The 21,034-nt window shown below is 41.2% G+C and overlaps 1 protein-coding gene across 9 annotated transcripts in view; it reads right to left on the bottom strand.

Annotated features, from left to right (window-relative positions):
- Positions 1 to 21,034, bottom strand: part of arhgap35a (Rho GTPase activating protein 35a) — a 117,951-nt gene that overhangs the window by 8,166 nt on the left and 88,751 nt on the right. For all 9 annotated transcript variants that reach the window (XR_009789858.1, XM_061782994.1, XM_061782993.1 and 6 more), the window contains 3 exons: positions 11,640 to 11,717; positions 9,103 to 9,234; positions 4,042 to 4,147 (listed from right to left, as the gene is read on the bottom strand). Coding sequence is in view for 8 of the 9 variants with exons in the window: in XM_061782994.1 (XP_061638978.1) it covers positions 4,042 to 4,147; positions 9,103 to 9,234; positions 11,640 to 11,717 (316 nt within the window). In the remaining variant the exon portion in view is untranslated. The remainder of the gene's footprint in view (positions 1 to 4,041; positions 4,148 to 9,102; positions 9,235 to 11,639; positions 11,718 to 21,034) is intronic.

Below are 21,034 nucleotides of genomic sequence, written 5' to 3'. Positions count from 1 at the left end.
TTTCTCACTTACTGGTGCTGCAACATCTTGGTCTAAAACACGAACGGGCACTTTTGTGCTCTGGGACAACAAAGCTTTAAAATGGTCAGATGGGCCATTTTTGTATCACTTTCTATTAAATTTGTTAAAAATAATTCAAATATTAGCCTCACAGTTCTGAGGACCCGGGTTCAATCCCCGGCCCCGCCTGTGTGGAGTTTGCATGTTCTCCCCGTGCCTGCGTGGGTTTTCTCCGGGCACTCCGGTTTCCTCCCACATCCCAAAAACATGCATGAATTGGAGACTCTAAATTGCCCGTAGGCATGACTGTGAGTGCGAATGGTTGTTTGTTCCTATGTGCCTTGTGATTGGCTGGCAACCAGTTCAGGGTGTACCCCGCCTCTCCTGCCCGATGACAGCTGGGATAGGCTCCAGCACGCCCACGACCCTAGTGAGGAGAAGCGGCTCAGAAAATGGATGGATGGATGGAATTCAAATATTAATTTCGTGATTTTTTTAATATAAAAATATTAAAATCTTTTTTATTAACCTCTTCTACAAATAAATTGGCATCATCTGTCCATTTTAAAAATCTAATGTGGCCCTTGAGCAAAAAAGTGCCCATCCATGTTTTAGACCAAAATTTTGGAGAACCAGATAGTCAGAAAAACTTTGAGGCAAATGTGCCAAAATGAAGTGCCTTACACAAATGTCCATCCCGACCATGAAACCAAAAAAACTAACAGCTCATTGCAAACCATCTGCAAATTATTAAAGTGCGATGCACTAATGCTAATAGCACAGGCCATCAAAACATCAGAGGACTGTTCTGGTTAGAACTGCGAATAATGATGTCAAGCGGATGGCATTTCATTCTTCTGTTAGCAGTCACAGCATTAACTGTGTCCTTCGATGACGCTAATTGTGAGTCACCAAATATCCCAATGTGTATGCATGTAGACCACAAAAACGTCCTGAACAAATCTGTCTGACTCTTGTCGGATGATGTATAATAACAACAGTGCACTCCAGTCCGGTTCACCACAGTACACTTTTGAACAGAAAACGTCTCTCTAGCTTGACAGCAGTCAAAGAATTCACCAAATAATACGACATGAGGCATAACAGAAACAAGAAACATAAGCTGATTAGAATCCTCTCAATCATGAAAGCTCTCTGTTGGCCAATCAACATGTGCCACTGCTTCTATCTCCACCCCTTAGATATTGTACCACAGCATTTGGTACTCCCAGATGTTATGTATTATTTAACAGATTTTGACACTGAAAACACTGAAATTATCTGTCTTACGCTGATGTGAACTAAACTGTATTGCTTGGTAGAAAAGGAGAGAAGGATCATGTTAGCATATCTACAAGTACAACCCCAATTCTAATGAAGTTGGGACGTTGTGTTAAACAAATAAAAACAGAATAAAATGATTTGCAAATCATGTTCAACCTATATTTAATTGAATACACTACAAAGACGATATTGAATGTTCAAACTGATCAACTTTATTGTTTTTAGCTAATAATCATAAACTTAGAATTTTATGGCTGCAACACGTTCCGAAAAAGCTGGGTCAGGTGGCAAAAAAGGCAGAGAAAGTTGAGGAATGCTCATCAAACACCTGTTTGGAACGTCACACAGGTGAACAGGCTAATTGGGAACAGGTGGGTGCCATGATTGGGTATAAAAGGAGCTTCCCTGAATTGCTTAGTCATTCACAAGCAAAGATGGGGCGAGGTTCACCTCTTTGTGAACAAGTGCGTGAGAAAATAGTCGAACAGTTTAAGGACAATGTTCCTCAACATAAAATTGCAAGGAATTTAGGGATTTCATCATCTACGGTCCATATCTTCATCAAAAGGTTCAGAGAATCTGCAGAAATCACTGCATGTAAGCGTCAAGGCCGAAAACCAACATTGAACGCCCGTGACCTTCGATCCCTCAGCATCAAAAACCGACATCAATGTGTAAGGATATCACCACATGGACTCAGGAACACTTCAGAAAACCAATGTCAGTAAATACAGTTCGGCACTACATCCGTAAGTGCAACTTGAAACTCTACTATGCAAAGCAAAAGCCATTTATCAACAACACCCAGAAACGCCGCCGGCTTCTCTGGGCCTGAGCTCATCTAAGATGGACTGATGCAAAGTGGAAAAGTGTTCTGTGGTCCGACGAGTCCACACTTCAAATTGTTTCTGGAAATTGTGGACGTCGTGTCCTCCAGGTCAAAGAGGAAAAGAACCATCTGGACTGTTATGGACGCAAAGTTCAAAAGCTAGCATCTGTGATGGTATGGGGCTGTGTTAGTGCCAATGGCATGGGTAACTTACACATCTGTGAAGGCACCATTAACGCTGAAAGGTACAGATTTTGGAAAAACATATGCTGCCACCCAAGCAATGTCTGTTTCATGGACGCCCCTGCTTATTTCAACAAGAGAATGCCAAACCACATTCTGCACGTGTTACAACAGCGTGGCTTTGTAGTAAAAGAGTGCGGGTACTAGACTGGCCTGCCTGCAGTCCAGACCTGTCTCCCATTGAAAATATGTGGCGCATTATGAAGCGTAAAATACGACAACGGAGACGCCGGACTGCAAGAACGCACCCTAGTGTTTAGTTTTAACACTGCAGCTTTATAGAGGTATTTTCCACCTCCCACATGACCATTGGTACGTAAGCCAGCTGGCTTGCACAATGTACTGAAGGCTAGAGACGTCATGTGCCCAGATAACACATTCACTCGTGGTGCAAGATAATAAAAAAAAATAGTTAAGACACAACAAAAGCAGCAGAGGGCGGATAAACACGCATAACCTCTATTAAAATTCACATTATTGCAACTATTAATGGGATTAGGGGACTAACTGACTTAAAGCAGCATTTTAACAACGGTGTTAGGCAGGCTGGGAAATTTTCTGATAGCAAGCCGCCATGTTTTTACGATGACGTCATTGTTGACTTTCCCAGCGTGCCTAGCACCATTCTATAGTTGTTCCTATAAAATGCTGAAAATACCTCCGTAAAGCCGCAGTGTTACAACTAAACACTAGTTATAGTAATACATATATTACAAAAGAAATAGTAAACCAGAGGACTAATAATAATACTACAGTGTCAAAACTATACACGAGGATGCATCACAGCCTCAATACTTTCACACAATAGATGATGTAAATCACAAGATTTAAAACTAATTAATGGCTTTTCTGAAACACATCTACGGCACGGTGGACGATTGGTTAGAGCGTCAGCCTCACAGTTCTGAGGACCCGGGTTCAATCCCCGGCCTTGCCTGTGTGGAGTTTGCATGTTCTCCCCGTGCCTGCGTGGGTTTTCTCCGGGCATTTTCCTCCCACATCCCAAAAACATGCATTAATTGGAGACTCTCAATTGCCCGTAGGTGTGACTGTGATTGTGAATGGTTGTTTGTTTGTATGTGCCCTGCGATTGCCTGGCAACCAGTTCAGGGTGTACCCTGCCTCCTGCCCGATGATAGCCGGGATAGGCTCCGGCACGCCTGCGACCCTAGTAAGGAGAAGAGGCTCAGAAAATGGATGGTTGGATGGATGTTCAGTCCCGACGGTCCGTTTTATCCGATATCCGGATATACTTTTACTATAACTATGTGTAATGCGTGCTATTGAGTTTTGAAGATTTTTTTGCAGAACAAAATACAGATTATACACGAGAAATTAAGATAAATCATTTAATAGCCTCCACTGCCCAATATTATCTTTAATTAATACAAATTTAATAAGAATTTGAAGTTGCATGTTTTGACAGCTATGATTCCACTGATTTTAATGATTAGGTTTCATTTCTGTATCGGTATCGAGGTAATTTGTACAAGTATAGTATTGAAGTCAGAATATTAGTATCGTGACAACTGTACTTCTAAATTAAGATACCACTGTACCTAGTTTTCCCAATGGTACGCTATACAACGGGATGAGCAGAGTGAGTACAGTGCAGTGGAAAAGTGGCATAATAAAAGGTAGTGTCATCACCGCAATCAAAAGATATCTACGAACTTGTCACTCACTTGTTCAAGTGGCTGATAACATATTTGAAGACCTCATAATTCTCCTGGGGGAAGCGGCGGAGAATGTCCTTCATCGTCTGGAAGCGCTGCTCCCTATCGTTGATCTCTGAATGGTAGCAGAGAGAAAAAAAGGGGGGAGGGAGAGAGGGAGAGAGAGAGAGAGACGAGATTAGTGGAGGAGGCAGTAAAGTGTCAAAGAGAATAGACCATAAGATGTCACGGAGCAAGGGATTAATGCAAAGATGAGGGGACCACAATGGAAAATGTGACAAGGGTAATAAAAACAACTTTACTCAGCTCTCCAAAAATAATATGTGCAGGACACAGTGATTTCTTCCTACAACAGTACACATTTCACATGATTAAAGAGGATGCCAAACTGTGACACAAAGACCACACACATCGGAAAGAACAAGAATACCACACATACGACCACTGGAGATTTCGTTAACAAGCATATATACACACACAAACACACACGTAGGGTGGGTTAAGACTGATGGCAGCGAGGAGTGAGTCAGACGAGCTGACATCACCCAAGTTGGTCCCAGGTGTACCATATATGTGAGTGGGGCGGACAAAGCAGCAGATGTTCTCATCCACACGGCACACATGATTTACACGCATAGAATTGGACTCTCTCATTCCCGCCTTGAGGTCACACCAGATCAAAACCACCTTTTAGGTGGAATCACAGTGCGAGAAACTATCATCAGTGACCAAAGTGTGACTTCTTACATTTCTGTTACGATGACATCAGCACATATTGAACATGGCAAGCAAGCTAACACCTGATTTGTTGCTATTTGTTGCTGGATGTACTTGTCCAGAATCTGGCTGTTTAAAAAGCTGACTCCCTCATGGGTGTGGAGGCTAAAAATAATGTGCAGCCTAGCTATCCAATATTCTTAGTGCTAAAGCTACATTTATAATATGTTCCCGGCGGCCAAGATCGTCGTGAGACGATGCGAGGGGACGGGATGGGCAGAGGTGACAGGCAGTGATTGCCATGGCTACCCAGTGAGATCTTTAATTTGCCACGGCAATAACATTGCGGATGAGTGAAACCTAGTCGGCCGAAATAAAACGGAGTCAATGAACAATAGCAGTACGTATTAGGGGAACTACAGTCTGTAGTAAGACAGGAAGAATATGTATATTTCTCGGTATCTGACATTCACCACCTACAACTCTTCTAAAGCTAAGCAATGTGTTTAATTTACCTACAATATAACACCTGTTATATTGTTTAATGTTGAATGAGTTTGTGAGAGAGAGATGCACTCAACTCTCTGAGGGCACGCAGATACTGTGCAGTGTGTATGTGAATAACGGGCTCTTTTGCATGTTTTGGTCCAAGAAATAAATTGTTGACAGAAAACTATTATTATCAAAAATGTGTTGAGCAGCATTATCAAAAATTTGCTGAGCAGCAAATGAGGGTTCAGTGTCTTGTCCAAGGACACTTCGACATGCGGACAGTCGGAAGCGGGATTCAAACCAGCTACCCTTCGGTCACTGGACGACCCGGTCTATCTACTGAACCACAGCCGATATAACCATCTTCACATGGGTGCCACGTCAGTGTCTAAAATGTAATATGGCAGCCACGTAGGCACGTGTTTTGGAATTGGATCTAGTCATATTGTATATCTGCGACCTGGAAATACATCAGTCCCAACGGGATTTAAAGTGAGATATGGAAACTATTTTGGACACATTGTTCAGTCCCGGCGGCACGGTGGCCGACTGGTTAGAGCGTCAGCCTCACAGTTCTGAGGTGCGGGGTTCAATCCCCGTCCCCGCCTGTGTGGAGTTTGCATGTTCTCCCCGTGCCTGCGTGGGTTTTCTCCGGGTACTCCGGTTTCCTCCCACATCCCAAAAACATGCATGAATTGGAGACTCTAAATTGCCCGTAGGCATGACTGTGAGTGCGAATGGTTGTTTGTTCCTATGTGCCCTGCGATTGGCTGGCAACCAGTTCAGGGTGTACCCCGCCTCCTGCCCGATGACAGCTGGGATAGGCTCCAGCACGCCCGCGACCCTAGTGAGGAGAAGCGGCTCAGAAAATGGATGGATGGATGGATGTTCAGTCCCGACAGTCCGTTTTATCCGATATCCGTTATATCGAGGTTCTACTGTACGGAGAAAAAAAATAGCCCAAATCCTCCCATTGTCGCCGGGAACATAGTGTAAACGTTGCCTAACATTTGTAAAATATATAACCGCACACAGTATCGCTATGCAAAATGCAAGAAGGCTTCCAACAAGTAAGATTGTCACATAATATTCCATGATTGAGATCAAAACAATGACTTCTAACTCCATTATGGGGAGCTAAGGGTTGTCCAGTGTATTGATTTTTTGGTCCTATTATGTCTTTGAATTTAGGATTTAATCATTTACTCAACAGCAGCGTAATGTAACAGCAATGTAAATAATAATTAGTATTCAGCTTCTTTTGTCCAGGATGGGATGTATCCACTCCTGATAGCTTTACCGATGTCATGTTGGCTCTGCAGGTGGTGTGTGTTGTGGTAATGTCATAGTAAATGTTATTCAAGCCACTATCCGTTTTTTAAATTTATTTATTTTTTTAATGAGGGGATAAAAAGCCGGGGTCTATTTGAGGTGCGGTGTTTATTTAGTGAACATCGCAGACTGAGATTAATTGGGGCGCCACTATTTCACACATGAACCTCTAAAGTCGTAATATCTATACTTTGGATATTTGTGGGACTTGAACCAGCCACAATCAGGTTTCCAAGGCTTTTAAACAATCTGAAGGGAATGGCCCAACCTACAATAAATGCAACATACAATATAAATCACACATAGCAATAAAGACTTAAATATGGCCAAAAATGTTTTTATTTTCATCCAGCAAGAGGGGGAATTCTAAAAAAGCACTGCATTAGTTGGCAATCTTCTACCAGACGAAGCTTTCAAACTGCACTTATTTTCTTTCCCAAGCATTCAGTCTCTCTATTGTGGTACAGCCTGCAGAAGCCTTATCATGTCCCTGTCACGGCTGAGGGGTCTTGCTGGGGCCATTAAAAAATGAAACACACACACACATATATCTTAGTGTATGCGTGAGCGAAGCAGGGTGACAGCACTACGCAGCCTTGGGCTAAATATTTGGGACGATGCCAGTCAAAGCTCTGCCTTAAATCTTTATTCCTGAGTGGAAGCTGGGAGACAAAAAGAGCGGAGTGACCTCATTTATCTCAGCAACGACTTCATCAGGGAGACCCGACTCTCCTGAATCCTGTCATCATCACCACATTTACACATTTACCAAGCCTGAAGTATTTTCGCCGGCATCCTATTCTGCATAGCTTGTACTGAGCGGTGAATCCAATTCTCTCCATGAATGGACTTGCCTTGTGAGAGTTGTGCTTGTTAGGTTAACGAAATGCAAAAGGTATTTCAAGGAAAATCCAATACACTTCGGGTTATAAGAAGCCCTCCTCCTCCCACCAACTTTACTACAATGCCAATTCCAATGAAGTTGGGACATTGTGTTAAAAATAAGTAAAAACAGAATACAATGGTTTGCAAATCATGTTCAACCTATATTTAATTGAATGCACTACAGAGACAAGATATTTAATGTTTAAACTGATAAACCTTATTGTTTTTTAGCAAATAATCATTAACTTAGAATTTTATGGGTGCAACAAGTTCCGAAAAAGCTGGGTCAGGTGGCAAAAAAGACTGAGAAAGTTGAGGAATGCTCATCAAACACCTGTTTGGAACATCCCACAGGTGAACAGGCTAATTGGGAACAGGTGGGTGCCATGATTGGGTATAAAAGGAGCTTTCCTGAATTGCTCAGTCATTCACAAGCAAAGATGGGGCGAGTTTCACCTCTTTGTGAACAAGTGCATGAGAAAATAGTCGAACAGTTTAAGGAGAATGTTCCTCAACGTACAATTGCAAGGAATTTAGGGATTTCATCATCTACGGACCATAATATCATCAAAAGGTTCAGAGACTCTGGATAAATCACTGCATGTAAGCGGCAAGGCCGAAAACCAACATTGAATGCCCGTGACCTTCGATCCCTCAGGCAGCACTGCATCAAAAACCGCCATCAATGTGTAAAGGATATCACCACATGGGCTCAGGAACACTTCAGAAAACCAATGTCAGTAAATACAGTTCGGCGCTACATCCATAAGTGCAACTTGAAACTCTACTATGCAAAGCAAAAGCCATTTATCAACAACACCCAGAAATGCCACCGGCTTCTCTGGGCAAAAGAACCATACGGACTGTTCTCTGGGAAAAGAAACATACGGACTGTTATGGATGCAAAGTTCACAAGCCAGCATCTGTGATGGTATGGGTCTGTGTTAGTGCCAATGGCATGGGTAACTTACACATCTGTGAAGGCACCATTAATGCTGAAAGGTACATACAGGTTTTGGAGAAACATATGCTGCCATCCAAGCAGCGTCTTTTTCATGGACGCCCCTGCTTATTTCAGCAAGACAATGCCAAACCACATTCTGCACGTGTTACAACAGCATGGCTTCTTAGTAAAAGAGTGCGGGTACTAGACTGGCCTGCCTGCAGTCCAGACCTGTCTCCCATTGAAAATGTGTGACGCACGATGAAGCGCAAAATACGACAACGGAGACCCCGGACTGTTGAACAGCTGAAGCTGTACATCAAGCAAGAATGGGAAAGAATTCCACCTACAAAGCTTCAACAATTCGTGTCCTCAGTTCCCAAACGTTTATTGAATGCTGTTCAAAGAAAACGTGATGTAACACAGTGGTAAACATGACCCTGTCCCAGCTTTTTTGGAACGTGTTGCAGCCATAAAATTCTAAGTTAATGATTATTTGCTAAAAACAATAAAGTTTATCAGTTTGAACATTAAATATCTTGTCTTTGTAGTGTATTCAATTAAATATAGGTTGAACATGATTTGCAAATCATTGTATTCTGTTTTTATTTTTGTTTAACACAACGTCCTAACTTCATTGGAATTGGGCTTGTATTTCCCCACCATCCTATATTGCATTACAAGAGCACCCCAGGACTTACTGAAAGCTTCCACCAGCTCTCCCTGCATGCTGTAGGGTACCAGGGGCTCGGGAAGCTCGGAGAAGAAGGCCTTCATGGCCCCGGCTACTGTGTTTATGGTGAAGTCTTTCTCCACCAGGTCCAGGTTGTGGTCTGATAAAGAGGAGGCATTACAGTGTTAGTCGCACAACACCAGATGGAAGTACTTATCTTTATAAAATTCATAACGTTGCGCTGAATCTCACCAGTTCTTTTGAAATCCCTAATTCAAACAGAAAACCCACCATATAACAAGTAAATAGCATATTTAAAAAAATAAAAAATTAAGGGCTGTGTATGTCTGTATAAGATATTACTTTTACAAATGAATAGAACTGCATACAATCTACAAATATCCATCCATCCATCCATCTTCTTTAGCGCTTATCCTCACTAGGGTCGCGGGCGTGCTGGAGCCTATCCCAGCTGACTCCGGGCGAGAGGCGGGGTACACCTTGAACTAGTCGCCAGCCAATCGCAGGGCACATAAACAAACAACCATTCGCACTCACATTCCCACCTACGGGCAATTTAGAATCTTCAATCAACCTACCATGCATGTTTCTGGGATGTGGGAGGAAACCGGAGTACCCGGAGAAAACCCACACAAACACGGGGAGAACATGCAAACTCCACACAGGTGGGACCGGGATTTGAAACCAGAACTGTGAGGCAGAAGTGCTAACCAGTCGTCCACCGTGCCGCCACACAATCTTATCTAAAACTTTATTTTCTATCCCCAAAAATATTGTGTGTAAAAAGTACAAGAAGCTAAAATTCTAAGGCCTAATTAATATCTGTAGCAAATATATTCCTCCTAAGTAATTATTCATTTATATACTGTATATAACTGTTTATATAGTGGTGCCTTAAGAGGTGAGTGACCTGAATTCTGGGTTTTTCAAGATGCAAGCTGTTGTTCGGCCGATTTTTTGCTTTGACTTGCGGGCAAACATTTGAGATGTGAGCGCTATATGGAGGCAGTGAACTCAATTCAACGCACTTCACAACATGCAGCAGTTTGGCAGATAGTGAACAGTTCTTCAAAAAAGATGCTTCAAGCTGTTTATTGACACTGCCCAGTGAAGTTCACTTCCAAAATAAATATGAAACAAAGAGAATTACATGTTATTTAAAACTACCAAATAGCTTAAGCTTCAGCAAATATGTCCGTTTAGCTTAATACTATAAAACAATGCAAAATGCCGAACAGATGGGCTCACAAATAGAATCGGTCTCACCATGTTATTAACCTTTAGGGAACAGCTATTTGAAAACAAATGGTCTTACTCATATCTCTATATTTTATTATCTCCAGATTGCTGAGATGCGCACATCAGATGCAGCAGCACAATGGCCATTGAATTTAAGCAAAACAATTTTAAATTCTTCACCTTCTTTTTAATCATGTCAGAACTGTATGTTTTTATCAGGTACAATGTTACAAAGTGCAATTTTTCAGATTGAAAACGCATTAATTTACAAACATTTCTGTAGTTTTTTGGGAGGCATTCATTTCAATGGGAAAAGATGATTTGAGATACGAATGTGTTGCGTTACAAGCATGGTCATGGAACAAGGCACCACTGTATTATTAGTATATTTAATGGAGTAATAAAATATATAAATATCAAAGAAAACGTCTCTTTTAAATTTTCCACGTCATTCAAGTTGAAGATTTTCAATTCAAATGTGTGCAGATGGTTCTTCCGAGTATTTGCTTTTGGGGCTTTAGAAAACAAATACACTGAAGTCCAATTAAGAATAAATAATGGACAGCTTGGATGTTTATTTTTGGCTCGTCAAACTGCATTGCACATCACTTTGAGAAATGTTCTGAATATTTTTCTCCACTTATGTGGCTAAATGAGGCAACCAAAATATTAGCGACAAGTCTCAGTCTGATGAAGTACAGTTCTAGATCACTGGAAGCACACATTGTTAAATGAATAACTCTGACAAAGTGTCAATCAAAATGACCGTCTTGAATTATTCAGCACTGCTTCAAGTCTGATTCCTCGAATTGGACTCGACCTTATTTACATATCTATGTGCTTGCATTCTGACACCATCTTACGCCACTATCCATCTTACCCATGATATGCTTCATTAAACAAACCAATCTGGAGATAATGATCTGCCCTAACCTTATAAGAAACATGCGTGCGCACAAGCACATGCATGCGCGCGCGCACACACGCACACACAAAAGCACATTGAGAGCAAGTAGAAAACTGAGGTGGCAGCTACCATTTACGTACAGTCTATTCCCTAGTGTCATCGGTTTACGACGGAGTTCTCTCCCTACGGCAGTGACGCAAACAAAAGACAAAGCACGAAGGTAACCGAGCATGGCTTCTTGTGCCATGTGACAATGTATTCTTACGCCACTGTGCAAACGAGGTCCTTGCATGCAGTTTGTAACCTTGAAGAGGCATATTTTAGGACCATTGTAATCCGAGGAGCCCCCTTATACTTGCGTTGTCCCATAGGAAAGTGCTATATGGAAGAATACATACCTTGGTCAAATTGACGCTGCATGCTCTCCATCTCCGCCTTGTTCCCGCTGACCCTGTAGATACCCTCGGTGCTCAAGCCTGGGGAAAAGAGTGAAGGCAACATCATTTAAGAACCTGCCATTGTGGTTTTGTATACAGAAGCACTGTGAGATCCGAGGACAGGGGCTTCTAATGTCCCATTGTTACGTCACTTGTCCTTCTTAACAACACTTTTAGCACTTACTTAATCCATAAAGCACTGCTGAAGATCCACTATGGATGAGGCTGAGGCTACCTGAGTGCCACATATTAACAAGACAATGACCTGTGAAGGTGCGCTCCTTCAAACACTTGTCCTTGTTTACTGGAATTGTCTTAATGGGCTAGATTAGAGACTGATTAAATTTGTTTCAAGGCTGTACCGTGGAAACTCAGGTGATAAAAAAAAGGGGTGAGAAAACTTCAATCGATCATATTTTCCACCTAATACTTTCCAGCTTGGATTCCCTCGCCGTGTGCTCGTATGTTTCCTGGCTTTTACTGTTACACAAAAAGGCACATACACTTGAGGTTTAAGTTAAATGCCTGTTAAGGTGGCCCCTGTTGGAATTCACTACCTGCTGACAGCACATGAAAAGCATCACGAGCAGCATGAAAGGCTGTAGCCGTGGCACTGTTAGTTTTTTCCCCCCTCTTCTTTAAAGGAGCAGTTACCCATTTTGCTTGATGTTCTATTTCACTACTGACTATTACTGATAAACCAAAAGCTAAATGACAGTTCCATGCAGTTCCATTATGACCTCCATACAGGAGGAGTAGGATAGAATTAGAGTCAGGTTTAGGTATCTAACGCAGCAGTAAGAAGGAAAATACTGTATGTACCACTCGCATCAGCAAATTTAGCAGTCAAGAATATCAGTGAATAAGCCTGGACACCTCTCATGTTGTTAGCATTAGCTTCTATGCTATAATTAGAGTTCTGTGCATTTCTTGTACAAACTTTGCAACATACTAAAATGATGCAACAATGGTTATTTCAAGACAATGTTGTAATCGAGACAGCATCTTTAGCTTAGCTTCTTTAGCTTCAGACCACGTCTTTTTCATCACAAATGCAGGGAGAGCCCAGGAACAAAACAAACAAACAATGGATGGATGAATGAACAAACAAATGAACAACAGAGCAAAGAAATAAGTGGAACCTCCAGAATTGAACACAGTCAATCTGGGATGTTGACCTCCAATTCTATCATAAACAATACAATACACAACACAATATTTATAATATAGTGTTATGATAGTACCTCTGAACTATCTCCTTAAACTCCAAAATAGTCTGCACAATCATATTTTACACAAATTGTACAGTTGCAGTATTGGTTTACAACAACCCAATGGTATTCCCTTACAGTATTTTGTCTCCCTTATTGTATCTCTTTCACAGCTTAAAAAATCTTAGATTATGTTGCATTCATGTGGATGGAAAAGTAAGAATTTCTGTGCAGGGGAAACATGTTTCCCTACAGCTCATATCATAATAAATACTTTAAATCTTAAAACATTTAACTGTACAAATAATGCCTTAAGTAGCATTTTAGGTAAGGTAACCACAGTAAAACAAAATAAAAAACACAGGTAATAATAGTAGCTCATAGAGGTGGTATAGCCTAGTCGAATTGTCGACTAGTGAATTTGTTGACTTTACTACTGCACAATGACGTTTAAAGGGTGACGTCGACTAGTCACTAATCATGTTTTTGGCTTGACGAGGAGGCAGAGACACTTTCAGCAACAGATGAGTGCACTGAATGAAATTAGTCACGTTTTAAATTGTTATTTCTGAAAGTGCAGCTCTGATAAGTGAGGGAGAACCAGTAAAGGGAAAAAATAGAGGCTCAGGCAGAATTTTTAACAACTTTTAACCCGCAATATCAAAGTGAAATGAGAGTGGGAAATTATTCCACTGCACACAAAGAGATCTGTGATTATTTGCAAACACCGCAAATTTCTACCATGCAGAACTCACTGCTATGGTGGGGCCCAGAACGAGTACAGGTTGCCCAATTTGGCCAAGTTGTTCAAATACTACCAGTGGCAAGCACACAAAGCAAGAATAATTTTTCTCTGGCTGACAATGCCATCACTTGAAAGCAATTGTATGAGCTTCCCGTTGTTGGTGACTATACAGTAGATTATTACAGAGCATTATGCTGGTTGAATTGATCTCTTGCATGGTACACTGAACCCCTCGCATCACACATGAAGAGGATTTGACCAACTTTTTCTACCTCGAAAGCATATACCTTGATAAAAATGTTGTTGGCCAAGTTGCACAACTGGGGCAAACTTTGAGGTACCATGATAAAATGAAACGACAACTGACTTTGTTCAACTTTAATCTAGATTTGCGACTAGTCCATTGACGAGTGTGGAATATAGTAAAAGCACAATTACCGTTGTGAATGGGGAAAAAAGAATCACCGTTGTTTCATTCATAATTTTAAAAATGTTTCATTAAAAAAATCAATGAAAAAAAAAATCAATCCACCTGTCATCACTGAAATTGTCCGTTCAAACTTTTGATAGAGACAAAGGAGGATCGAAGAAGGTGAGGTAGGAAAGGAGGTAAGAGGGGTGAGGCAGAGAGGAGAGCTTTCAGTCAAGGCGTACGGTATTGACCGCCTCTGCCTCCCAATCAATTATCCACAAAAGCTTTTCAAAGCAGACAAGGAGGAAAACAGGGGGAGAGGGAGCCAGAGAGTGGCAAAAGAGGGTGGAGGATTGGGGGGTAAATGGGAACAGTAAACAGCCAAGGACGAGAGCGATACTGAGGGTGGATGTTCACTGTAAGGATGAAAGAATAGACAGGGATGAAGACAACATGGGGGAAGAATTCTCGCAATAGTGCACATCAAAGTAGTACAATACAAAAAAAGATGGCGCTGACATTTTGTACTGGATTGGATTTTGCATTTGGGTGAATACCTAGCTGAAAAGTGGCCAATAACAGACCTCAAGTAGTGTCAGTTTCTCAATTAATGGCTCGGTTCACTGTGAACAAAACAGGCAAATGTCTACCCTCACGTAGATGGTTCCTTTACACCCCAGAAAAACACAGGTAGTAACTATAATTACTTCAATTCAGATCAGTTAACTGCTGAGCCTTTGTGCCCTCTGTTGCCAACCAAAATAGCACCACCTACCAAAGCATGTGAGCAGTCTTTAAAATTAATACAATTCTAGAATTGTTTTGGGTCGTCACTTGGATTTTGGAAACAAGTTTCCTCAAAGTATAACTATTCATTTGTGAAAAAGGATATACAAATCCAAAATAGTACAAAGGGACCTTGGTTTTCATATGCCGTAGTTTTCGTACAATTCTGTTTTCGAATACCTTTTTCAAATTTCGTTCCCTTGTTTTCGTACATTGTCACGGTTTTCTTAACCGTGTGACTCTGCTACTCATTTCCCGGAACTGATGCGGCTTGACAGACTTATCCCGTCTATGTTTCTTGTCCAGTGAGTATCACCCCACATGTTCATCCAAAGCATTTTGTATGTTGTTGTTTTTTTTTTTTTTACCTAGTTTATTGAGTGTGACTTCTAAATAAGCCATCATGAGGCCAAAGAAAGCTCAGAGTGCCAGCCCTTTGATAAAGAAGGCGAAAAAACAGCACAGAATTCAAGAAAAAAAACCTCATTTTTATTTATTTAAAATAATTTTGTCGGGAACGGATTGGATTTAAATTATTTCTCATAGAAAATATTGCTATGGTTTTTGTATGATTCTGTTTTAGTCAGACTTTGTGGAACAGATTAATTACCAAAAATTAGGTTCCACTGTACTTAATGGTTTTCTAAATGGGCAGTATTGTGGACTAGTAGTTAGCACGTTTGCGTCATAGTTCTGAGGTTCAGGATTTGAATAACAGGTCCGGCTTTCCTGCGTGGAGTTTGAATGTTCTCCCTGTGCTTCTTCTCACATTCCAAAAAGATGCATGTTAGGCCAACAGAAGAGTCAATATGGTATATAGGTGTGAATGTGAGTGATTTTTGTTTTATTTTTGTTTTATGTAACCTGTGACTGGTTGTCGACCAGTCCAGAGTTTAACCTGCCTTTCGGCCAAAGTCAGTCGGGATAGTCTCCACGACCCTAATGAGAATACGCAGTATAAAAAGGGATGAATGGACAGCCAATCCTTTCTGCTGTTGAGTAAACACAATGCTGGTCAGTATATGAAGAAATACAGTCCCTATGAAGCAGCAAGCACATGAACTCAGTGGCATCAATGCGCAGGCAGGTTAACTGGTTGCGCCCCAACCACATGTCTCAGTGGGACTACGCTCCAGCTGATCCTGCATCAGCCCAGATTCCGAAAGAATCTCTCTATGGACTAAGCCGCCGGGAGGCTGATTTCATCGCGCACCATGGCGACAGCCAGGTTGGCGGGTGCTGCCCCTTGCGTCACTATGGAGGCTCACATGGTCGGCAGATATGCCTGCACACGCTCACGCAAATCACTTCGGCACCCATAGGCAAGACGCGGGCTATCACGTTGAACAAAAGCCAGGGCTGATGGCAGATAACAGCAAGCCAGCATGGATTTATTTCATACAACTGCTTGTATAAAAGCTCCAAAATAACACAAAATAGCACTACCATTATTCCGAAGGAAACGGGAACTTGGCTGCAACATGTAAAAAAAACAGAAAAATATTATAGCACATTGTGTAGTGCCAAAACAGCCACTATTAAGAAAATGTGAACAATCAGTTGTGATAATTGTCAAAAAAAAATTGCCTTTCTTCTTGAAATTGGATCAGGCTGGGGATCATAATGAAGCTTGCCATCATTCTTTACAAAGAAGATTTTATTGAAGATATTTTTAAAGGCTGCGATTGGCTGGCAACCAGTTCAGGGTGTACCCCGCCTCCTGCCCGAAGATGGCTGGGATTGGCTCCAGCACTCCCGCGACCCTAGTGAGGATAAGCAGCTCAGAAAATGGATGGATGAATGGATATTCTTAAAGGTCAGAGGGCAAAGATTCTAAATTTTTTCTTGATAACTCCAGAACCCCTTTACAAATTTCGAAGTGATTATATAGCAGTTAGATCGATAAATATGATGCAGAATGCCCCTTCTGCTTTTTGCATCCAGTGCCTTGCGGTCTTCGGCTCTATCCGGCGCTGTGACGTCACACGAGCCGAACAGCCTGTTCATTCGGCGTTGTGTGCTATTTTTCCATGCTGTTATTCACGTTCTTGTATATTTGTTGTCGTATGATTTAACGATGTTACGATGGTTTATTGTGTGGCATTTGGTTGTACAAATGCATCAGGCAGCGGCAATAGTTTTTTTTTGTGGCTTTCCAAGTGAAAAAGCAATATGTGAGCAGTGGATAGGGAAAGTCAATTGACAGGGGAAGAAACGTGGTCAGCTATGGGTGCCGAGCAAGCATTCCAAACTGTGCTGATCGCTTTTAATTGGGATGTTTTGAGAAAGACTTAGCAGAAGGCATTGGATACACAGGTGTAGTTAAGGAGTGGCGGAAACCAGCTGTGGTGCCAACTATGGCCATCGGGACCTCAACCGCCAGCAAAAGAACTCAATCTCGCAGCCGCCCCGGTGCCGCGGCGAAGCGGCACAGACAAGAGGTGAGGAATTCCTTGTATATACCTACGACTCTATTAGGGTTACTATGGACTGGGGAGTAGGAAAAAAAAAGACCCACACAGTACTTTTCAGTACTTTCTGTGCGGCGTGTTATAACGCTACTCAAGCGAGGGGCACACAATATATAGGAACACTGAATCCTATGTAAAAGCTTATACCGTGTCGCTAAAACATATATGAATATATAATACGTATAGTCGTGCTCCAAAATATTGGCACCCCTGGGGTGTCATTATTTCAAGCCATGACTGTATAAAGAGACATGCTTTTGACATACCGTCACATGGAGCCAGTGGGCACTCTCTTTTTCTGTTGTACAGCTGCTACTTGGCTACTTGTCGTCGTCACTGTTCCGACCTCCTGATCGGCTCAAACATGTACAGTTTGAAGATGTCAAACATGTACGGTTTGAAGATGCCTAGTTCAGTTGGGTGCTCCTGTACTTCAAAATCCTCCTCCTCCTCCTCATATTCCAACACGTTGGTCGCCATTGCGTATAGAGTGTAGCGCACTGTGTTTGGCAATTGCAACGTCACTTCTGGTAGTCCTTGCGGTGGATAGAGTAACCACACCCCGGTGTCTTGAGCTTCGGGTATGTTTGGGGAGGCCTCAATATGTGTCATAAAAACCTATTTTTTAACTAAACTATAGTTGAAAACTTGCTGGAAGTTACGTGCATGTATTACATAACATATAAATAATACAAATATGAATTTTAACTGACCCCATAACATCTTTGTCATCTGACCTTTAAAGATAACGTGGGATAAAAGGAGGCATACAGCGTTTTTCACCATTTCAGGTTTCCTGATTTTTTTCATTGTGGCTAAAAGGCGCCCAGTGACGCACATGGAGTCCGGCATGAGTCCCCCCTACACCACTATATAAAGAAATTGAACGCCCTTGTTTGCATCAGTGGTTATCCAACGCAGTTGCGACGTGCAGTTAGTGTGGCAGTGAATGTGCGCAGGTCAGAGAGAAAGGCGAAGCCTCATTTTATAATCTTGATTTTTATTTTTTTTTTTAACATCCAAATTTGGCAGAGTTATTAACAATACTCTCTGTTCTATTCTCTGTGGTATGCCAAATTTATAAGACAAAAAAATTATTTTCACTTTACAAGGACATTAAGTTCAAATGTAATATTAGTGTTGTAATGTTTTAATTTTGTTTGTTTTTTAACCTTTGTTTGCAGGTCAAAATCAGGTGGCTCAATTCACCATTATGATGCTGCTTCCAATGCAAAATGTAAATGCATTGCTTAGATGACATCGTGAGCTGAGGGCAATATGTTAAGAGCTGATAGTACCAAATGACAAATATTGGTTCATCATAGAGAGGTACTATTATGAAAACAAAGTAGTATTGAAGTATCAAAACATTAAATGCAGATGAACAACAACAGCTGTGACAACATAATGGAAAGTAGGCTTCTGGTGCTAAATATATCTTGGACAGTTATTCTCAAAGTGTGCTGTGTACCAGTAGTAGTACGGTTGTTCCCTCTCGTGGTACACGAGACTTACTACGCAGAGTTCAGTTGTATTTAACTTTAAATTTCAATAATTTCTACGTCGTACTTGGTGTAAAAAGTTTGAGAACCAGTAGCCAAGTGGATACCTGCAGTTGGATGCATTGTGGTCACATATAATGCATTTGTCGATATTCAGTTATTTAATTCATGATGCGCCCCTTGGATTGGACCTCATTAGATTGTGCAGTTGCACCGAATGCAATGGCTGGTGTTTGTATTTCTATTCAGGCTTAAAGAGGCAGAATTACTTGAATAACCTGTATCGTCATTTTTAACTTACGAGAATAAACACAAAAAAGGAAGGCAATAGAGGAAGAGATGTAGGGATACAAGAGGGAGGCAGGTGATAAGAATGCAGAAAAATAGAAATACGGGTGAAGAAATAGATGAAAGAAATCAAAGCTGACAGATTAAACGTACTCAAAGAGATTGAGGGGGGAGGAGGAGTGAATCAGAGGCAGAGAAACAAGGTCAGCGAAGGACATGGAAGGCAAACTGAATAAATGAAAACCTGGAGGGTATAAATTTGCAAATGAAATTTAAAAAACACATCTGGTTGAGTGTGTACATAAACAAATACTCAACCTTTTTTGCCCCTACTAAGAAGTTAATGTAACTGCTTCATTTCACACGGAGAGGTGAAACCTAACGTGATTCCTCATTATCCGGAGAGTTGCCCCCGCTCTTCTTCGTGTAGCAGGCCAGTGGATGTTTTCAAAAGCTTGAGTAATCCACACATACATGGGCTTTTAACAGCAGAGAGATTAAAAGAGGAATGTCTGGAATGTCAGTAAGCAGCAGAATTGTTTTCGATGAACTCACGTACTAGAATACAGGTTGCCTTGTCCTGGCCTTTTAAATAATATGTATATAAAGCAATGTAAAGCTTCTTGAGAAATATTTTATAAAGGGCACTATTCGAGTTTAACAGGACGGGTAGAATAATTGATTTGGCTTGCCTAACTTCAATCGTTCATCAAGTTAGGAGCGGATAGTTAAAGGAAATATTGTATATGTAGGGATGCAGCTATTGAATAATTTTAGAACTGATTATTCTACCGATTATCCCATCAATTAATCAAGTAATCTGATAAAATAATGATTTTGCATTAATAAACAACAAAATGTGCATGTGTCGTGCAGGCATTATTTTTGTCAAGATGGCGTCGCTATCCTCACGTTCCAAACTATAATATCTGTGACTTTGTGTATGTGTGTGTCTGTCTTTGTGGCTTTAAAAGCTGGGGCCTGGCCTGGTGAGTGACATGGGAGTCAGTGAAAGAAAGTGTAGAGTTGGTGGCTGTTGTGAGCTTAGGTTAGCGACTGGTTGTTAACTGGCTTACTGTTAGACAGTCTGCGTGTTAAATGCCTGGGCGTCGGTTGTATTTTGTTACCATTTGTACAATAAAGTGATTGAAAGTGCACCGGCGGCTGTGTCTATCCTTGACCACTTGTGGAAGCATTACAATATGTCCTAACTTGTGGTCTTGGGCTTTAAGTCAGCTAACATCGATACCTTGTGCTGTTATGGTACTGTAGTTCTGCTTTGCAGTCGGCACAGTTACATTATCTATTTTAGTGTGAAATGATCCTAAAGTTTGGACATTCTCTGTCTTTTATGCACTCTTTCCTCCTGGCTTGCCGCTATGATGCAAACCTATTTCTTCAGGGAGTGGTACATGTGTTTGTAGTGAGATTAGTCTGTCTGGAAAAATGATCACTACGAAGCTTCAAGGCAGACATTTTGCCTCAACTTTTTTTTTTTAATCTATTTATTCAAGTTTTTATATTAATCATTTCAGCTGTATGCATATGCTGTGGTTGAACTAGGCTTAATGGTTGGTTGGTGCAAGATGAGTTAATTCCATTCTTGAGACTGACCTTTAAAATAGAGCAATTCATATTAGTACAGGGCAACTTCAAAACAATTTGGAAACACAGTTGCTGTACACGTCTGTGTCCTGGCTCCTCAGTTATAATCAAGGAAAAAGACAATAAATAGACATAAATAAAAGTCAGGGTGTTGCATTTTAATGTGAAGAGACTCACCCCTTGGGCATATCAGAGATAACAGTGACTGCAGAATATATTGTCTAAGTTTTAAGATACAATGGTTGATTGCCTATTAGGTCATCTGGCAGCCTGCAACGTGTTCAAACCTTTTAGTTCAGTGTATTAGTAAAGCCCATGCAATGTAACGGAATATAA

Source organism: Phyllopteryx taeniolatus, chromosome 8 (assembly GCF_024500385.1).
Source record: "Phyllopteryx taeniolatus isolate TA_2022b chromosome 8, UOR_Ptae_1.2, whole genome shotgun sequence".
NCBI lineage: Eukaryota > Metazoa > Chordata > Actinopteri > Syngnathiformes > Syngnathidae > Phyllopteryx > Phyllopteryx taeniolatus.
Note: the sequence above shows the minus strand (reverse complement) of the source record. Positions and strands in the feature narration are given on the sequence as shown.